Consider the following 14,798-nt stretch of genomic DNA (forward strand, 5'->3'; position numbering starts at 1 on the left):
TATCCAGATTATGTGTACATGCTCCAATCTTAACTTGGCCAATATTACAAACCTGAGTTAATGAGCTGACCTCTCTTTGTTCTCTTAGGAATTGTTAGAGAGTCAGGATTTCTAATGAGCCAGTGCTTGGCCTCTGCATGTCTCATGGAAGAGTAGGAAGTATTGTGGCAAGTCCTTTCAAGAAATACTTCAAATTGTTCCTGTTTAAAATATTTGTTTTCAGCCAACCATTCTGGCCTCTCCATGGAAGCACCTGTGCATATCTGATATTAGGACCATATACAGAAGTTGAGGAGGGGGATGGCTCTTCATATTCATGAAGCCTGCATAGTTCTGTTGCTAATTCCTAGTTTGGTCACTCCAGCTGCCTTCAACCATGAAGACTACCCTGCTGATGACGGCGATCAGATTTCAAATAATGATAATAATCTGATCTTTGATGACTATCGAGGGAAAGGTTGTGTGGACGACAGCGGTTTTGTATATAAACTGGGCGAGCGTTTCTTCCCAGGGCATTCCAACTGTCCATGTGTCTGCACTGAGGATGGGCCTGTTTGTGACCAACCTGAATGCCCCAAAATCCACCCGAAGTGTACTAAAGTAGAACACAATGGATGCTGTCCAGAATGCAAAGAAGTGAAGAACTTTTGTGAATACCATGGGAAAAGTTACAAAATCTTGGAGGAATTTAAGGTAAGACCAACTCATGATCATTCTTTCATTATATTCACACAAAGTCTGCACACACAAAGTATGAATGTGACATTAATGTAAGTGGAGAATTTCCAAAGCTTTAAGATGTAGTCTAATTTGTAAGGAGGAAAGAAAGGTTTACTCTTGAATATAACTTCTGAAATTGATATGTGATAGTAATTAATGAATACCAGATGACTGTGGTTGTCAGACTGAAAAATAGCAGATGGAATTGAATTACTTAAACTGTTGAATTTCTGTTGGTAGTTTCAGATTCTTTGTCTCTGCCTTAATGAAGAAAATGTCATGTTTTCATTACAGTAATTTATGTATTAAGACACAGACACTTGTTTTGGGACAACCAGGGTTTCAGAGCTATGAGTCTCCACAAAGACATGTGCCAAAATCCACTTGCTATTTTTGATCTTCACCAAAAAAATCTCTGTTGTAAAAAATAGAGGTCTGGTTAGTCTGGTTTCTGTGAAAGGGGAGTACAGACAATTAATATTCTGACTTTACTCAATGACTTGTATCTAGTGTTGGGGAGAAGTTCGCAGAAGAAGCATTAATAAATTTACAAGCTGAAGTAGAAATGCAGTTTAGAAGGGAGAATGGTGACTGCCAAGAGCCAGAATGGTTTTCTAAAGAAGTCTTGCCAGACAAACCTTACATCCTTCTATGACAGAGTAACTAGGTTGGCAGATTGGGGGGGGGGAGGGTATTGTGGACATAATATATCTGGATTTCAGTAAAACTTTTGATCAGCTCCCCCTTAGTATCCTGGTGGGCAAGCTGGTGGGAAGTGGATTAGATGATGCTACTGGCAGATGGATCCATGGCTGGCTGACAAGCAGCTCCTCATAGATCTGGAGAGAACTTTTACCATGATGAGAGGGGTGCCTCAGGGTTGGGCCCAGTATTGTTCAGTGTCTCTATAACAGATTTGGATGAGGGAATAGAAGGGATGCTCATCAGATGTACAGATGACACCAAACCCAGAGGGGTAGCTAATACACTAGAGCAGTGTTTCACAAACTGTGGGTCAGGACCCACTAGGTGGCTCATGATCCCATTTTAGGTGGGTCCCCATTTTTCAATATTTTATTTTTAATATAACAGACTTGATGCTACCGTGGTATGTGACTGCATTTGGGGAAATGTAACAGACCTGTACTTCTAACAAGCTACTATGTGTATTCTTTTTATAATGTTAGTAAATGGGACTTACTCCTGGGTAAGTGTGGGTAGGATTGCAGCCTAGGATTGATACAGATTTTTCTGCTTGTTGATGTCATTTCCGGTCATGACATCACGTCCGGTGAGTCCCGACAGATTCTCATTCTAAAAAGTGAGTCCTGATGCTGAATGTGTGAGAACCACTGCACTAGAGCACAAGAACAGGATCCAGGATTATCTTAATAGGATCTTGATTGGGCAAATGGAAAGCAAATGCACTTCAACATGGATAAATGTGAAGTTTTGCATCTGGGTAGGAAAAATCAGCAGCACATGCAAAAGATGGGGGCACTTGCCTGAGCAGAAGCATACATGAAAAAAATTAGGTGTTTTAGGCCCAAATCCTAACCCACTTTCCAGCACTGGCATAGCGGTGCCAATGGGACGTGTGGTGTATCCTGTAGTCGGGGGGCACTCACGGAGGCCTTCTCAAGGTAAGGGGAATGTTTGTTTCCTTACCTAGGAGCTGCATTGCCCTTATGTTGGTGCTGGAAAGTGGTTAGGATTGTGCCCTTAGTGGAAGATAAGCTAAACATGAGCCAGCAGTGTGGTGTTAGTTGCAAAGAAGATGAATGTGATTTTAGGCTTCATTAATAGAAGAATCATGTCAAGATTGACAAAAGTAATGGTACTGCTGTATTCTGCCTTAATCAGACTTGGAATCTTAAATTGAGTTCTGGGTGCCACGGTTTGTCAAACTGGAGTGGGTCCAGATGAGGGCATCTTGGTGAGGGAACTGGAAACCATATCCCATGAAGACAGATTGAAGGAGCTGGACCTGTTTAGTTGGGAGGTGAGAAGGTTAAGAGGGAACATGAATGGTAACTGGCTATAAATATATGAGGGGCTGTCACACGGAAGATGAAACAGATTTGTTCTCAGTTGCTCTGGCAGGTTTTGACTAAATGTTGGGATCGGCTTCCTGATAACATGAGCTATTTGGCAGTGGAACAGTGTACCTCAGAAGGTAGTGGACTCTCCATCATTGGAGATCTTTAAGCAGAGGATGGGAAGCACTCTGTAGGGGATGTTGATGCTGCTGTGCTCAACCTGAATTGGCAAGGGCCTGGACTTGGTGATATTGGAGAAGTGGCAGACCTCCCCAGTCCTGCACCTTGGGCAAAGGTCTGTGACGGCGCCTCCTGTGGAATACTGCTTCCCCCCTCATGCAAATCCACCCCCCCACACACACACACTTACCTGGAGCATGTGGAGCCTTGCGTGACTCCAGGATGCACCAGAGAAGCCTACAGAAGCTTCCCCAGGCTCTTAAATTGTGCTTCTGGGAAACCGGAAGCACAGTTTCTGACACATGGGGCACCTCAAAAGGCTGCCCGTACAGTCCGGGGCAAGCAAGGCTCTGCACCCACAGCATCTCTCCCATTCCATCAGTGGGAGGTCCGCTACTGTCTTAGAGGTCCCTTTTAACTCTGATTTCTATGATCCTCTTTTCATCTTGCTTTAGGGGTGATATTGTAGCCATATGAGAGGGTTTGTGATAAAGAGCCAGCCTGGCAGCAGTGCTATAGGGAGTGTGTACGTGGGAGGGGGGGGGGAGAAATGAAGACGCCAGCAAACAAAAATGATCCACACTAGTTAATAGTCTGTATTTGTTCAGAAAAAGAAAGATGCATTATTCTAACTCTTTGGCAGTTCCACACATGAAATGGCTTTAAGGGTATATCCCTCACCCATGAAAGTATTAAGAAATAAACACTCTTGTGGGTGCCAGGTTACCTTCTGTGACTGAAAATCACTCTGCCTGTCCTGCCTGTCTGAGGACCTGGTTCCCTGCAAATAAAGTTATCTTGGGCAACAATACTTCCAATTACAGTGAAACAGATCTTTTGATATCTGTAACCTTGGGCATTGAAAGGCCTCAGTAAGTCTGAAAATGAGAACCTTTGCATTGCCCTCCTCTTCAGAAGAGACCAATGGTCCAGCCAGCGTAGGAATGTTTTTTATCAGCCCTATCCACAATTCTTCGGAACCTCAGGCAGCCTGGTTCCCACAGAGCCTTGAACTGGCATTGTCAATGCACAGCTTATATGCTTCCCAGAAAAAACAGCCACAGGGACATAACCTTTCTGAGTTTTCTTTCTTTTTTTCTCCTCTGGTGGAAAAGACTGTGAGATTTACTGGCCTGATAGTTCATCTTTAGATTTACTGTTTCTTTAGATATAATATAGGACCTGCAGCTTTTGTCATGGTAGTGAGATATTTTCACAGTATTTTCTGGTTCACACCCTACTCTTTCTGCACAGGTGAACTGTCCTATCCTTAGTTGTGTGTACAGTCATGTGGACTTAGAGCCCAATTCTGAGCTCCGAGCACCGGTTTACTTCCAGCTGTCACTGTCACAAACATGCTGTAAGGCTGCTGCTGTAAGGCATGTTTGTGAGCCCTAACGCTGGGCAAGTGCCTGTGCTAGCCCAGCACTGGTCGGCGCTGGGCTAGCTCTGGGCGGGTGAGCAGCCTCCACCACTTGGTGGTCTCACGGATTGCCGAGCAGCGGAGAGGAAAGTGGGGGCGTGGGGGGAAGTGGGGAGGAGGTGTTCCAGGGAGGGGAGAGGTGGGCAGAGGGCGGAGAGAGGGCGGGAAGGAGGCATGCTGGAGGAAGGGAGAGGGGAGGGAGGGAGGCGGGACTGGTGGAGCTTTGTACCACGGCATCCAAAGCCTCCGTATCAGGCTCACCACCCAACACAGAAGCTGTTACCTCACCGCCAACTCGGCAGTGAATCGAGTATTGCGGGGCTACTCCCTTCACCTGGGGGAAGGGGATGAAAGTCCACTTCTCCTGAGGCGCTGCCCGTGGCTGCCATGGGTGCACAGGATGCAGCGGGAGCCATTTTCTGTGCCACTGCAGCTGCACGCCCAAGTAGATCAGGATTGTGCTGTTAATCTGCTGCTGTTGCTTTCAAGCTAAGAGTGTGTCTTCCTTCCACACAATGACCGGTAAGGACCATCTTCATGAAGGACCACAGTGACCACCAAGGAGAAGTGCTGCTGCTCTTCTCAAAGCAGTGGCAGAATATATCCAGTTCACATATTATGGTCATGATCCAACCAAACCTTATCACTTTTAAGTCCCATTACTTTCCATGTAGTAATTGTAGAAAATGTAGAAAGTCCCATTACTTTCCATGTTGACTAGGAGGGGTGCAGGCTGAGGACCCATGCCCACCAGAAGACTCACTTGGTCAGGTTGACTCTTGAACATTCAGTGCTGGTGGCAGTAGGGGCCACCCAATGTGCTATCAGGGAGTAAGCAAGATATGCAATGGGGGATCTGGTGCAGGACTATGCTCTGGGGCCCTCCAGCAACCGGGCACCAACCTGACATACAGCTTAGACACCATAAGCCATTTGAGAGATACTCCATTCTGTCTGGAATGGGGTATCCAGACGTGTTGGGATAGAACATGGAGGATCCAAATACCAGTCTCTGACTACCCACAAAACACTTCAACCAAACCAACCTCCATTGGTTAGATTGCTAACAACATTGGTGTGAGCATATTTGTCAATGAAAGCTTTGCATATTTGTCAATGAAAGGTGCAAAAGAGAGCGACTAAGCGATTGCTGGGCTGGGGCACCTCCCTTATGAGGAAAGGCTACGGCGTTTGGGCCTCTTCAGCCTAGAAAAGAGGCGCTTGAGGGGGAACATGATTGAGACATACAAAATTATGCAGGGGTTGGACAGAGTGGATAGGGAGATGCTCTTTACACTCTCACATAACACCAGAACAAGGGGATATCCACTAAAATTGAGTGTTGGGAGAGTTAGAACAGACAAAAGAAAATATTTCTTTACTCAGCGTGTAGTTGGTCTGTGGAACTCTTTGCCACAGGATGTGGTGATGGCGACTGGCCTGGGTGCCTTTAAAAGGGGATTGGACAAGTTTCTGGAGGAAAAATCCATTACGTGTATGTGCAACCTCCTGATTTTAGAAATGGGTTATATCAGAAGGCCAGATGCAAGGGAGGGCACCAGGATGAGGTCTCTTGTTATCTGGTGTGCTCCCTGGGGCATTTGGTGGGCCGCTGTGAGATAGAGGAAGCTGGACTAGATGGGCCTATGGCCTGATCCAGTGGGGCTGTTCTTATGTTCTTATGTTTTTGAGAGTTGCTTGATGTACGCTAGCAATTAGCTCACATGATTAACGTAAATTCACTTGGTGACACTGTAAAAGAACCATCTAAATTTAAAATAATTAAAAAAGGAAAAAAACCTGCTACCATAAAATGTCAAGTAAATGTTTCTAGCATGACACAATGTTGCCTGACACTGTGTGCATGGTGGTGGGTGCATACCAGGTGAGCATGACCCAGGCCAGTCTCATGTTGTTTTGCTCAGGCTGATGGCAAGCAAACATCAGGCCTTTAGGGAAAAGGCCAAACTTTGGTTGAAGCAACTCTTCCCCTCACTGGCTAACTTGGGAGAATCCTTGCCTTTAGAAAATTCCATGGCTAGTCACACCTTGCTTGGTCAGCAAATTGAAACTTGTAAACAAGGCCATATACTGGGAGCCAATGAAAACAAGCCCATTAGTGGTCACAAAGAAATGCCTTCAGCTTTGGCTTTCCTCACAATCTTCATTGCAAATTCAATCCTGTTTTAATTGAGGCACAGGCCTCCAGAGCAACTAAGGAATCTCTGAAGCAAAACAATAGAGGACGACCAGCTCCAACTGGGATGGACCATCAAGAATCATCAAGTTCTTGATGCACTCACTCTACAATAGTCTCTATGTTGTTCTAAGGGAATTTTCCATGCAACCCTAGGCATGTCTACTCAGAAGTAAGTTCCTCTGAGCTCAATGGGACTTATGTCCAGGAAAGTGTGTATAACAGTGGTTCTGAAACTCCTAAGGAACCATTGAAAATGGAAACCAGGTAAGTTGTGGGGTGGGGGAATGTCAGTGACATAATCCTCAGGATCGCGCTGCTACCAGGATCAGAAGAAGGGGGTTTTTTACTTTAAAAAAGTCCTCGCTGGACTGCTGGGGGTGATGCCTCCAGATATTACTTCCAGTTTTTGATCATAAAACCGGAAATGGTTTCTGATCATTATTTTTATTCTATCTGGGAGACCTGGGGAGACCTGCGGAGGCACCCACAGGGCTCCCTGTGACTCTTGGAGCCAAGCAATGACGTTTGTAAGTAAACCTCCCCCCTTTGACCCTGGCAGCAGTACGATCCTGGGGGTTGCATCTCTGCCGTTGCCCTGCCCTGCCCCTTAAGGGGCCAGAAAGGAGTGCTTTCTGGCTGGTCAGTTGCTACCCACCAATTTGGGAACCACTGGTGTATAGGATTGATACTTTTGTCTATAAAAGCTGGGTCCATGATCTCTTGGTACAAAGGATACACAATCCCCTTGTATCAATAAATGTTAAGACCACATCTGGAGTAATGTATCTGGTTCTGCCACCACATCTCAAAAAGAATGTAGTGTAACTGGAAAAGGTGCAGAATGGAACAACCAAAATGTTTAGTGCGCTGGGGCACCTCTCTTAAGGAGGAAAGGTTACACATTTGGGAATCTTTAGTCTAGATAGAAGGTGTTGGGGGGGCATGGTTGGGATATATGAGGTAATGAGCAGGGGGAGTTTTGGGGTTGGGGGAAGGGCAGAGGACAGGTAGAGGGAAGTAGGGGTGGATCCAGCTGCGGACCTCCACAGCCCTGCGCCTGGGGAAAAGCTCCGTGATGGTGCTCCCCCACGGGCTATTGCCGCCGCCCCCACACAGAAATCCACCCCCCCACCCGTGTGACCTCCTCCCGTGTCAGGAAAACCTAATTGAGGTTCCCTGACACTATATAAACTGTGCTTCCAGTAAACCGGAAGCACAGTTTCTGCCTCCATTGGGAGCCTCAGAGAGGCTTCCGCAGGGTCCTAGTGGCCAGCGCCTGGGGAATTTGCCCCAAGGAAGTCTATGGGAGGTATGCAACTGGGTGGATTCCTGTAAAACTAGCATGTGCTAGGATCCTATCCCCCCATTTCCATTCTGTCCTGCCCCTTTTGTCTCCTTAGACCTACGCCAGCTATATAGAAGGCCTTCACAGACGTAAGTAAAAAATATGTTTACTTACCTCTGGCAGGCCTCCTGACCACCACTACCCCACCACTGAATGCAGTGAACACTCCGTCAGCACAGCTGCATTCTCAATAATGGTGGGGGGGAGGTAGGATTGGGCAGTCAGTATGTATATTGCAGTGCATTATCTTTTTGATTGTTTTCCTTCCTGATTATTGTAATTTTATCCCCACAATAAAAGTGATCTATTGTTGCAACTATATCCTTGCCCTTCACGTTTCATGCCAGTCCATCCAACATCAGCCACTGCACTCCGTCCTTGCACATTTTCCCCTGGATGCACATGTTACACATAGCTTCAACCACACTTGATAACAACGATCAGTTTTCAGCCAGAGGCGGGAGGCTTTGTCAGCTTGCTACTTTAACAAAGCAGTTATATGGACATATAGTTTCTCTTATCTTTTGTAATTCCACTGACAACTCAGAACAAGATTTTATAGAATGACAATGATATAATTCAGGTCTGTGGACCACATGGGAGTTAAAAAAAAAAATTAGACTCAGAACCAAATGATCCGTTACATTCTTACAAGAGTCATTGGCTGGGCTGAACTCTTTTCCTTCGTTATCTCTGGTCCCGCTAATTTTCTGTAACACTTTGAAGTGAAAATAGCAGGGAATATTGCCACATTTTGAATGAATGATCACTTGGAAACCAGCCTGACTCTTCTTGTTTAGATAACATGTGACGATTTACATGCATTTACATGCGTAACGTGTTTGTAGCCTGTCTTTTATAGTTGGGAGATGTTGAATTTTTTCCTATCCTGGCTCTTCCTAGATAGACTTGGGTAGATTGCTTGAGCTTATAAAGAGTGCTGGATTTGAACCCAGAGTCATTAAATCAATCCCAGTGCACAGAGCGCCCATGGGTTTCTTAGTGTGATTCAGCATTTGTTTCCCCATTTGTAAAAGGGATTGTTTCAAGGATGAATAAGGCAACACTTGGGTATCATGTACTAAGGGACAAAGTGTGTGTAAATCATTATCTCAATACACAGTGGAGTACATAATGTCAGGTTGAGATGGATTGCTAATATGCAGTGGTGGTGGAGAATTTTGAAAGTCCATAGTTTATGGGAATTCCTGAACCCATTATGAACTGAGCCAAACCGCTTTCAAAGTTTTGGCCTAAGTAGTGAAAGGAAATGGTGTCACCGCTGTCATCAGACCATCTTGCTACCACAAGGCATCTCCTCCCTTTTCTACTCAAAGGACTGTGATGGCAACAGGGAAGGAGGACACTGGTGCCTTTGTCATGCCCTAGAATGCTGCCACAGCAATGCCCCAGGAGTCCTGGGACACTACATTTTACAGGGCTCTTGACACTTTGGGACACTACTAAGTAAGCTTGCAACAGCATCCTGGACACCAGAATGTCTGACAAATGTAAGTTTCTGAGAGAATTTACTTCAGGGTTGTAGCTGCATTTTCGAGCATAAGGTGTCAAAGATCATGCTGAGATACTTCAGTGCCAAATATCATGCTGAGATATCATGCTCCCCTCCCCCCATTACAACCACCAAGTATATTTTAGGGAACAGAAAGCAACTGCCCCAAACTTATGGGAATGGGTAGGTGTAGTACATTTCTGATAATGTTATTGGGAGAAGAATGGGTCCCAATCTCTGTAATGGGCTGATAAGTAATACTATTTATTTTCCAGTTTGGGGGTGGTGGTGGTGGTTTAATTTGTGTTAGATGAGCTCATTCTCAGTCAAGGGTTGTCCATCACTACTCACACATTGGGAGAGCCCAATAACATTCCTCTAGCATATTCTTCCAACTGGATAGGAATTGCTGGCAGGGTTTTCGTCCTTTGACAAAACAGGTTGGCATAAAACTGCACCTCAGGTGAATGCTTGAGGCAAACGTTGAACTGCCTTTTTGGACAAAACATCTGAGAAGGGAACAAAAAAGATTACTGTCCACTAGAGACATTACTTGGGTAGAGGGAGTCCCAAAAAGTCATGTTTGCAGCAGCAAGTGTCTCGATTTGCCAATGTCAGTGTTCTTCAGCTTTGGGATAGGGACCCCAATGGGGTCGTGAAGCCTCTGTTATGGGGTCTCAGCAACTTAGGGGAATGAAATGGGTTGAAGATCACTCAGCACAACAAGTAAAGGGAAAGTCATCTGGTGTATCCCTTCAGGAAATTGTGTCCCATTCCTGCTTAGGTTCTTTGCAACTGTGCTAAAATAGCTTTCACTAGTGCCAGGCTTCATGGTAACTTTTTATGCTCTAATAAGAATATTTGGTCACAGTGAACAGTGCTGGGAGGGTGTTACGGGGGCAGGGAGTGGGCAGATAGGGTCCCAGGAGGGGGGCGGGTTTGGCGGTGGGTCCCCAGCCTCATTCTTTATGTATTAATTGGGGTCATGGCACAAAAAAGGTTGACGACCACTGGCCTATGTCACTAATCCCCCCTCTAGATAAATTTCTCTAGTAATAGGTTGTTACAACCTTATGAAAATCATGATTTCAGAAAGGTTTATTCCCAAATAAGAGGGGACATACTCTTAATTGCATAGGATTGATGTCTCAGAAGCAAGGACTGTGTCTCAGCCAGAAAAGTGGTTACACTCATGTACACTGTTTACCTGAAACCAGGCAACCATGCCTTACAAGCTGAGCATGCCAAACTGAATTCAAACTAAGCTGGGACAGAAATAGCTTTAAAAGGACCATGATTTGTTCCCTGATCCAGAGCTGCTGCCTCCTCTGCCTTCATTTCAAATTCCATTTGGTCTCAAGTGTATGAAGTTTGTATTAAAAGATAATGAATAAATAGTTTCACAGAGGAGTTTGTTATAGTATTTTGTTCTGCTTTATCCAGTTTAGTGGAGTATTTCAGTTAATTTATTACATTGAATTTGTTTTGTATGATTCATCTCTGTGATGGTGAATAGCTTTTCCCTGATCCCAGCATTTGAGTTTTGTTTTTTTAATAGGAAGGCCCATTTTGAGAACATTTCTTCCCCACATCAATATGCTGTGATATTTTCTTTCCTTAAAAACAAGCATGACGTTTTAATTTTCCGAGGAAATAAACCATTTCTGTGTTTGTAAGGGATATACCCTCATGAGAGTAATCGCAGCATGAGACCCCTGATGGGTGTTAAAGATGGAGTTAAATGTGGTTTGCTTTCATTCAACCCCAATTTGTGACCATGATCAAGCAAGAAAAGAAAACCTCAAGTCGAAGCACTAAACAGAATTCTGGCATGGAGGCCTTTCAGGAAGATTCACTGTGAAGCTTCAGTGTCACAAGCCATTCATCTGGAATTATCCACTTATCCACTTATAATTATCCAATTATCCGTGTAGAGCAATGGGTCTCAATCTTTAGAAGACAAAAACTGGAATTGGCATGGATCACGTTCAACCAAGGCCTCCTAGTGGAATTTTATCAAGGGGTACAGTGATTCTTTTGGGCCCCTTCCCAAAGTGGGAGGGGAGGGGATGAAACAGAGAGGGGGTGGTGACATGGGTGGGCAGTCAAGGGTGGGGAGGAGGCAAAACAGGGCAGGGTTTGGGTGGCAACAGCAGGAAGAGTCTTTGGAGCCTAGGTCTACCATACTCCTTACTGGTTTTGCAATGAGTTTGTAGATTTCAATGGCGCTATTAAAGTGCTTAAAGAGGTTTTTCAGTATTACCGTATCTAGCTTCTGACACTGTGTGGGCAAGTTGACTGGGCTCCACTTGCCTACACAGTGTCGGAAGCTAGATACAGTAATACAGAAAACCAAACACCCTCCTAAGTCTCAGAAATTTTTAAATACAGGAAATCATTGCAAAAAATTAAATGGTCAGATTTAAGCTCCCACTAGAATGGAAAGTGTCCTGTGTATACCAAAATGTACCTCTGTAGCAGCTGTAGTCCCATAGCTGTGTCCTTGATACACTCCTTCATGGTAAGCAGATCCACAAACCGAAAAGCTACCGTAGCAGGCCCGTTTCCTCCCAGATTTGACAGTGTCCAGGAGTGTCATGCATGCATTCCTTGGCCCAGTGGTTTTTGGTAGGCTTTTGGTAGGAGCAGCAGCTGTGCACCCAGCATCCCACATGGGCAGCAAGTCAGGGTGAGATTGGAAAATGTAAGATTCCAAGAAATTTCTGGAGGGCCCACCTTTGGTTCCTGCATCAGCTTTTTGACCCTAGGTCCAGCGACAAATTACCCCTGTCCTTCCTCCCAAGGGCCCTGCATGCAACTGCCACCACTTCACACAAAAAAATACACTTAGAGAAGATATCTAAGAGATTTATTATTTATAGTGAAGATTTGTGGGTTGCTGCTTTTGTTGCTGGCTGCAGGCAGTTCATTTTCTGCCCTCTCTGGTGGTCTGTGGGGGAGCATGCTGGAAGTAATCAAAGGCAATCTTTTTTCCCCTGAGACTTTATGGACCACTTCTCAGGGTCTTGCAGATCATCTGTGGTCCCCGGACCACAGGTTGGGAACCAGTAATGTAGAGCAGGGGTGTCCAAACATTTTGGCGGGAGGGCCACATCATCTCTCTAACACTGTGCCGGGGATCAGGAAAAAAAGTTTTAAATTACAAAAGTTTTAAATTTTAAAAATTAAAATTTTAATTTACATTTAAAATTTACATAAATTTACATAAACAAATATATTAGAGATGGAACATATATGAATGAGTTAAGGTCTCACGATAGCTCAAGGCCTATAAAAGACTTTGCGCAAAGCAAGGCTGGCCTTTCCTTTGCTGCTGTTGCTGCTTTGCAGATGTGAAACAGCAAGCAGCAGAGGAAGCCCTCAGCCCGCAACTTGCACAAGAGGTCAAACAGTTGGCCCTTGCACTGAGAGTAGTTGCATCAGGCCAGTGCGGGCTTGAGCAAGTCTCTGGAGGGCCAGAGACTCAGTGAAGACCGGGGGCTCCCCGTGGGCCAGATTGGGGGTCCCCAAGGCCCGCAGATGGCCCCTGGGCCAGGGTTTGAGCATCCCTGATATAGAGAAATCAGGTCTTACCTCAGCACCATTTATGGGTTCTGTTAAACTCCTACAAATGGGTTTGCTGTGTTATGGTGAAAGAAGATCTGGTGCAGGAAAGCCGCACTCCAGAAAACAGTTCCACACAGAGATGCAGTCTTCACCTGGTGCAATTTAAGATGACAGCCATGCTGTGGCTGCACATGCTCAGTTGCCTTTGGAACAGAGTCCCAACTCTGTTCTCAGCTCAACTGTAGAAGCTATGTTACATAGCTAATAATGCAATGTTATGCATATCTACTCAGAAGTAAGCCCCACTGAGTTAAATCAAACTTACTCCTTGGTAAGTGAGTATAGGATTGCCACCTGAATAGCTTTAAGGAGTCAACTTTCAATACTTCCCTTCCAAATTCCATTCCCAGTTGCTTTTTTCCTTTGCACTCTGTTGCCCTTTTATTTCCTCAACCCACCAAAGTCCTCCAACTACAAATCAGGCATCCACTGTCAGTGGCATCACGTGGGTTTGCGTCACCTGATGCAGGAGGCCATTGTGTCACCCCCATGATGGACCTCCTCCCATGCAGTGGGTAGGGCAATGCCCTGGGCGATGAGTGTGTTGATGCAACACTGCCTTGCCCCCACTGGTATTTCGGCTATAACGTTTGATAGATTTCAACGTGGTTTGTTTCATTGCATTCTTGCATGAGATCACGCATCAAGTGATATCTGACGATTTTATTTGAAAATACCAAGACTTTAAAAATTTGGGCCAGTAGTGGTGTCACCTTCACTGTGTGCATGACCTGGAGCAACCCACACCTGCTAGTGATGCCACTACTCACTGTATCCACCTTGACATAACCTTAGCCATGTTCACATTTCTACTACTCTATTTGCAAGAGCATCTTCTTGCAAATAAAGAGCTTGTATTTGTTATTCTGGATACAAGAAGAACAAACATAAGCTCAGCTATTAAAATACCTTAAAAGATCCATAAAGATGTTCTCGCTCTATGCCTAAGACAGCAACAATATATATAGTCCAACAATATATATATATATAGTTCACAGTCCTGTAGAAACCTGTGACAATATTCTTCTGATGGCAAAGCAAAGCACCACTGTAGCAAAAAATAAAAGGCTGGGTGAGGACAATACAGAGCCAATACTTCCAGGTGAGTACAATATCTCAGGCTAGTTTAGACTCTTGCATATGGTCTCATCATCCAATTAATAGCTATTTTGACAAGCACTGATGATCAATTAATTATGAGAACATTTGTTTGGGAATACCAGGCACCTGTTCCCTGGCTAATTCTCCTTAAACAGATTTCAATCAATTCAATTATCTTAACAAAGGTTTGCACTATACATGTATTGCTTTTCATGCGAGTGTCACTGTAGTTTGGCAGTTATTAAATTATTCATCAGCTCAGACCAGATTTTTTTCCACTCAAGGGCAAATTGAAAGCACATATCATATAGTGCCTTATTGACCAAGTCATATTATCAATTCGATCTTCAAGGCTGCAAAAGTGTTGGTTTTTTTTGAATCATTTCTTTTTTAAGGTCTGCGACATAGTTTAGCCAGAGTCTATTGTTGCAAGCTTGGCTATATCCTTAGTGAGAGAAAGGGATTGGTCCAAGGGCAAAAGCAGTTCTTGTTCAAGATACACTACTAATGAAGGAATCACATGGAATTTTTACTACCTCTTTGCAAAAGTTTAAGATGTGTAGATGGGATAAGAAAAATGTTGTGTTTTCTTACAGTGTAAGCCTAGGCACATCTACTAGGAAGTAACTCCCACTTAGTGCAGTGGGGCC

At 44.6% G+C, this 14,798-nt stretch overlaps 1 protein-coding gene across 1 annotated transcript in view; it reads left to right on the forward strand.

The window, feature by feature from the left end:
• The first annotated feature begins 236 nt into the window (after positions 1–236).
• VWC2L (von Willebrand factor C domain containing 2 like) overlaps positions 237–14,798 on the forward strand; it is a 139,256-nt gene continuing 124,694 nt past the window's right edge. Inside the window, exon 1 of the mRNA XM_066611692.1 lies at positions 237–693. Within this exon, the coding sequence (XP_066467789.1) occupies positions 301–693 (393 nt within the window). The 5' untranslated portion in view covers positions 237–300. The remainder of the gene's footprint in view (positions 694–14,798) is intronic.

The sequence above is a fragment of the Tiliqua scincoides genome, chromosome 1 (genome assembly GCF_035046505.1).
Source record: "Tiliqua scincoides isolate rTilSci1 chromosome 1, rTilSci1.hap2, whole genome shotgun sequence".
Lineage (NCBI taxonomy): Eukaryota > Metazoa > Chordata > Lepidosauria > Squamata > Scincidae > Tiliqua > Tiliqua scincoides.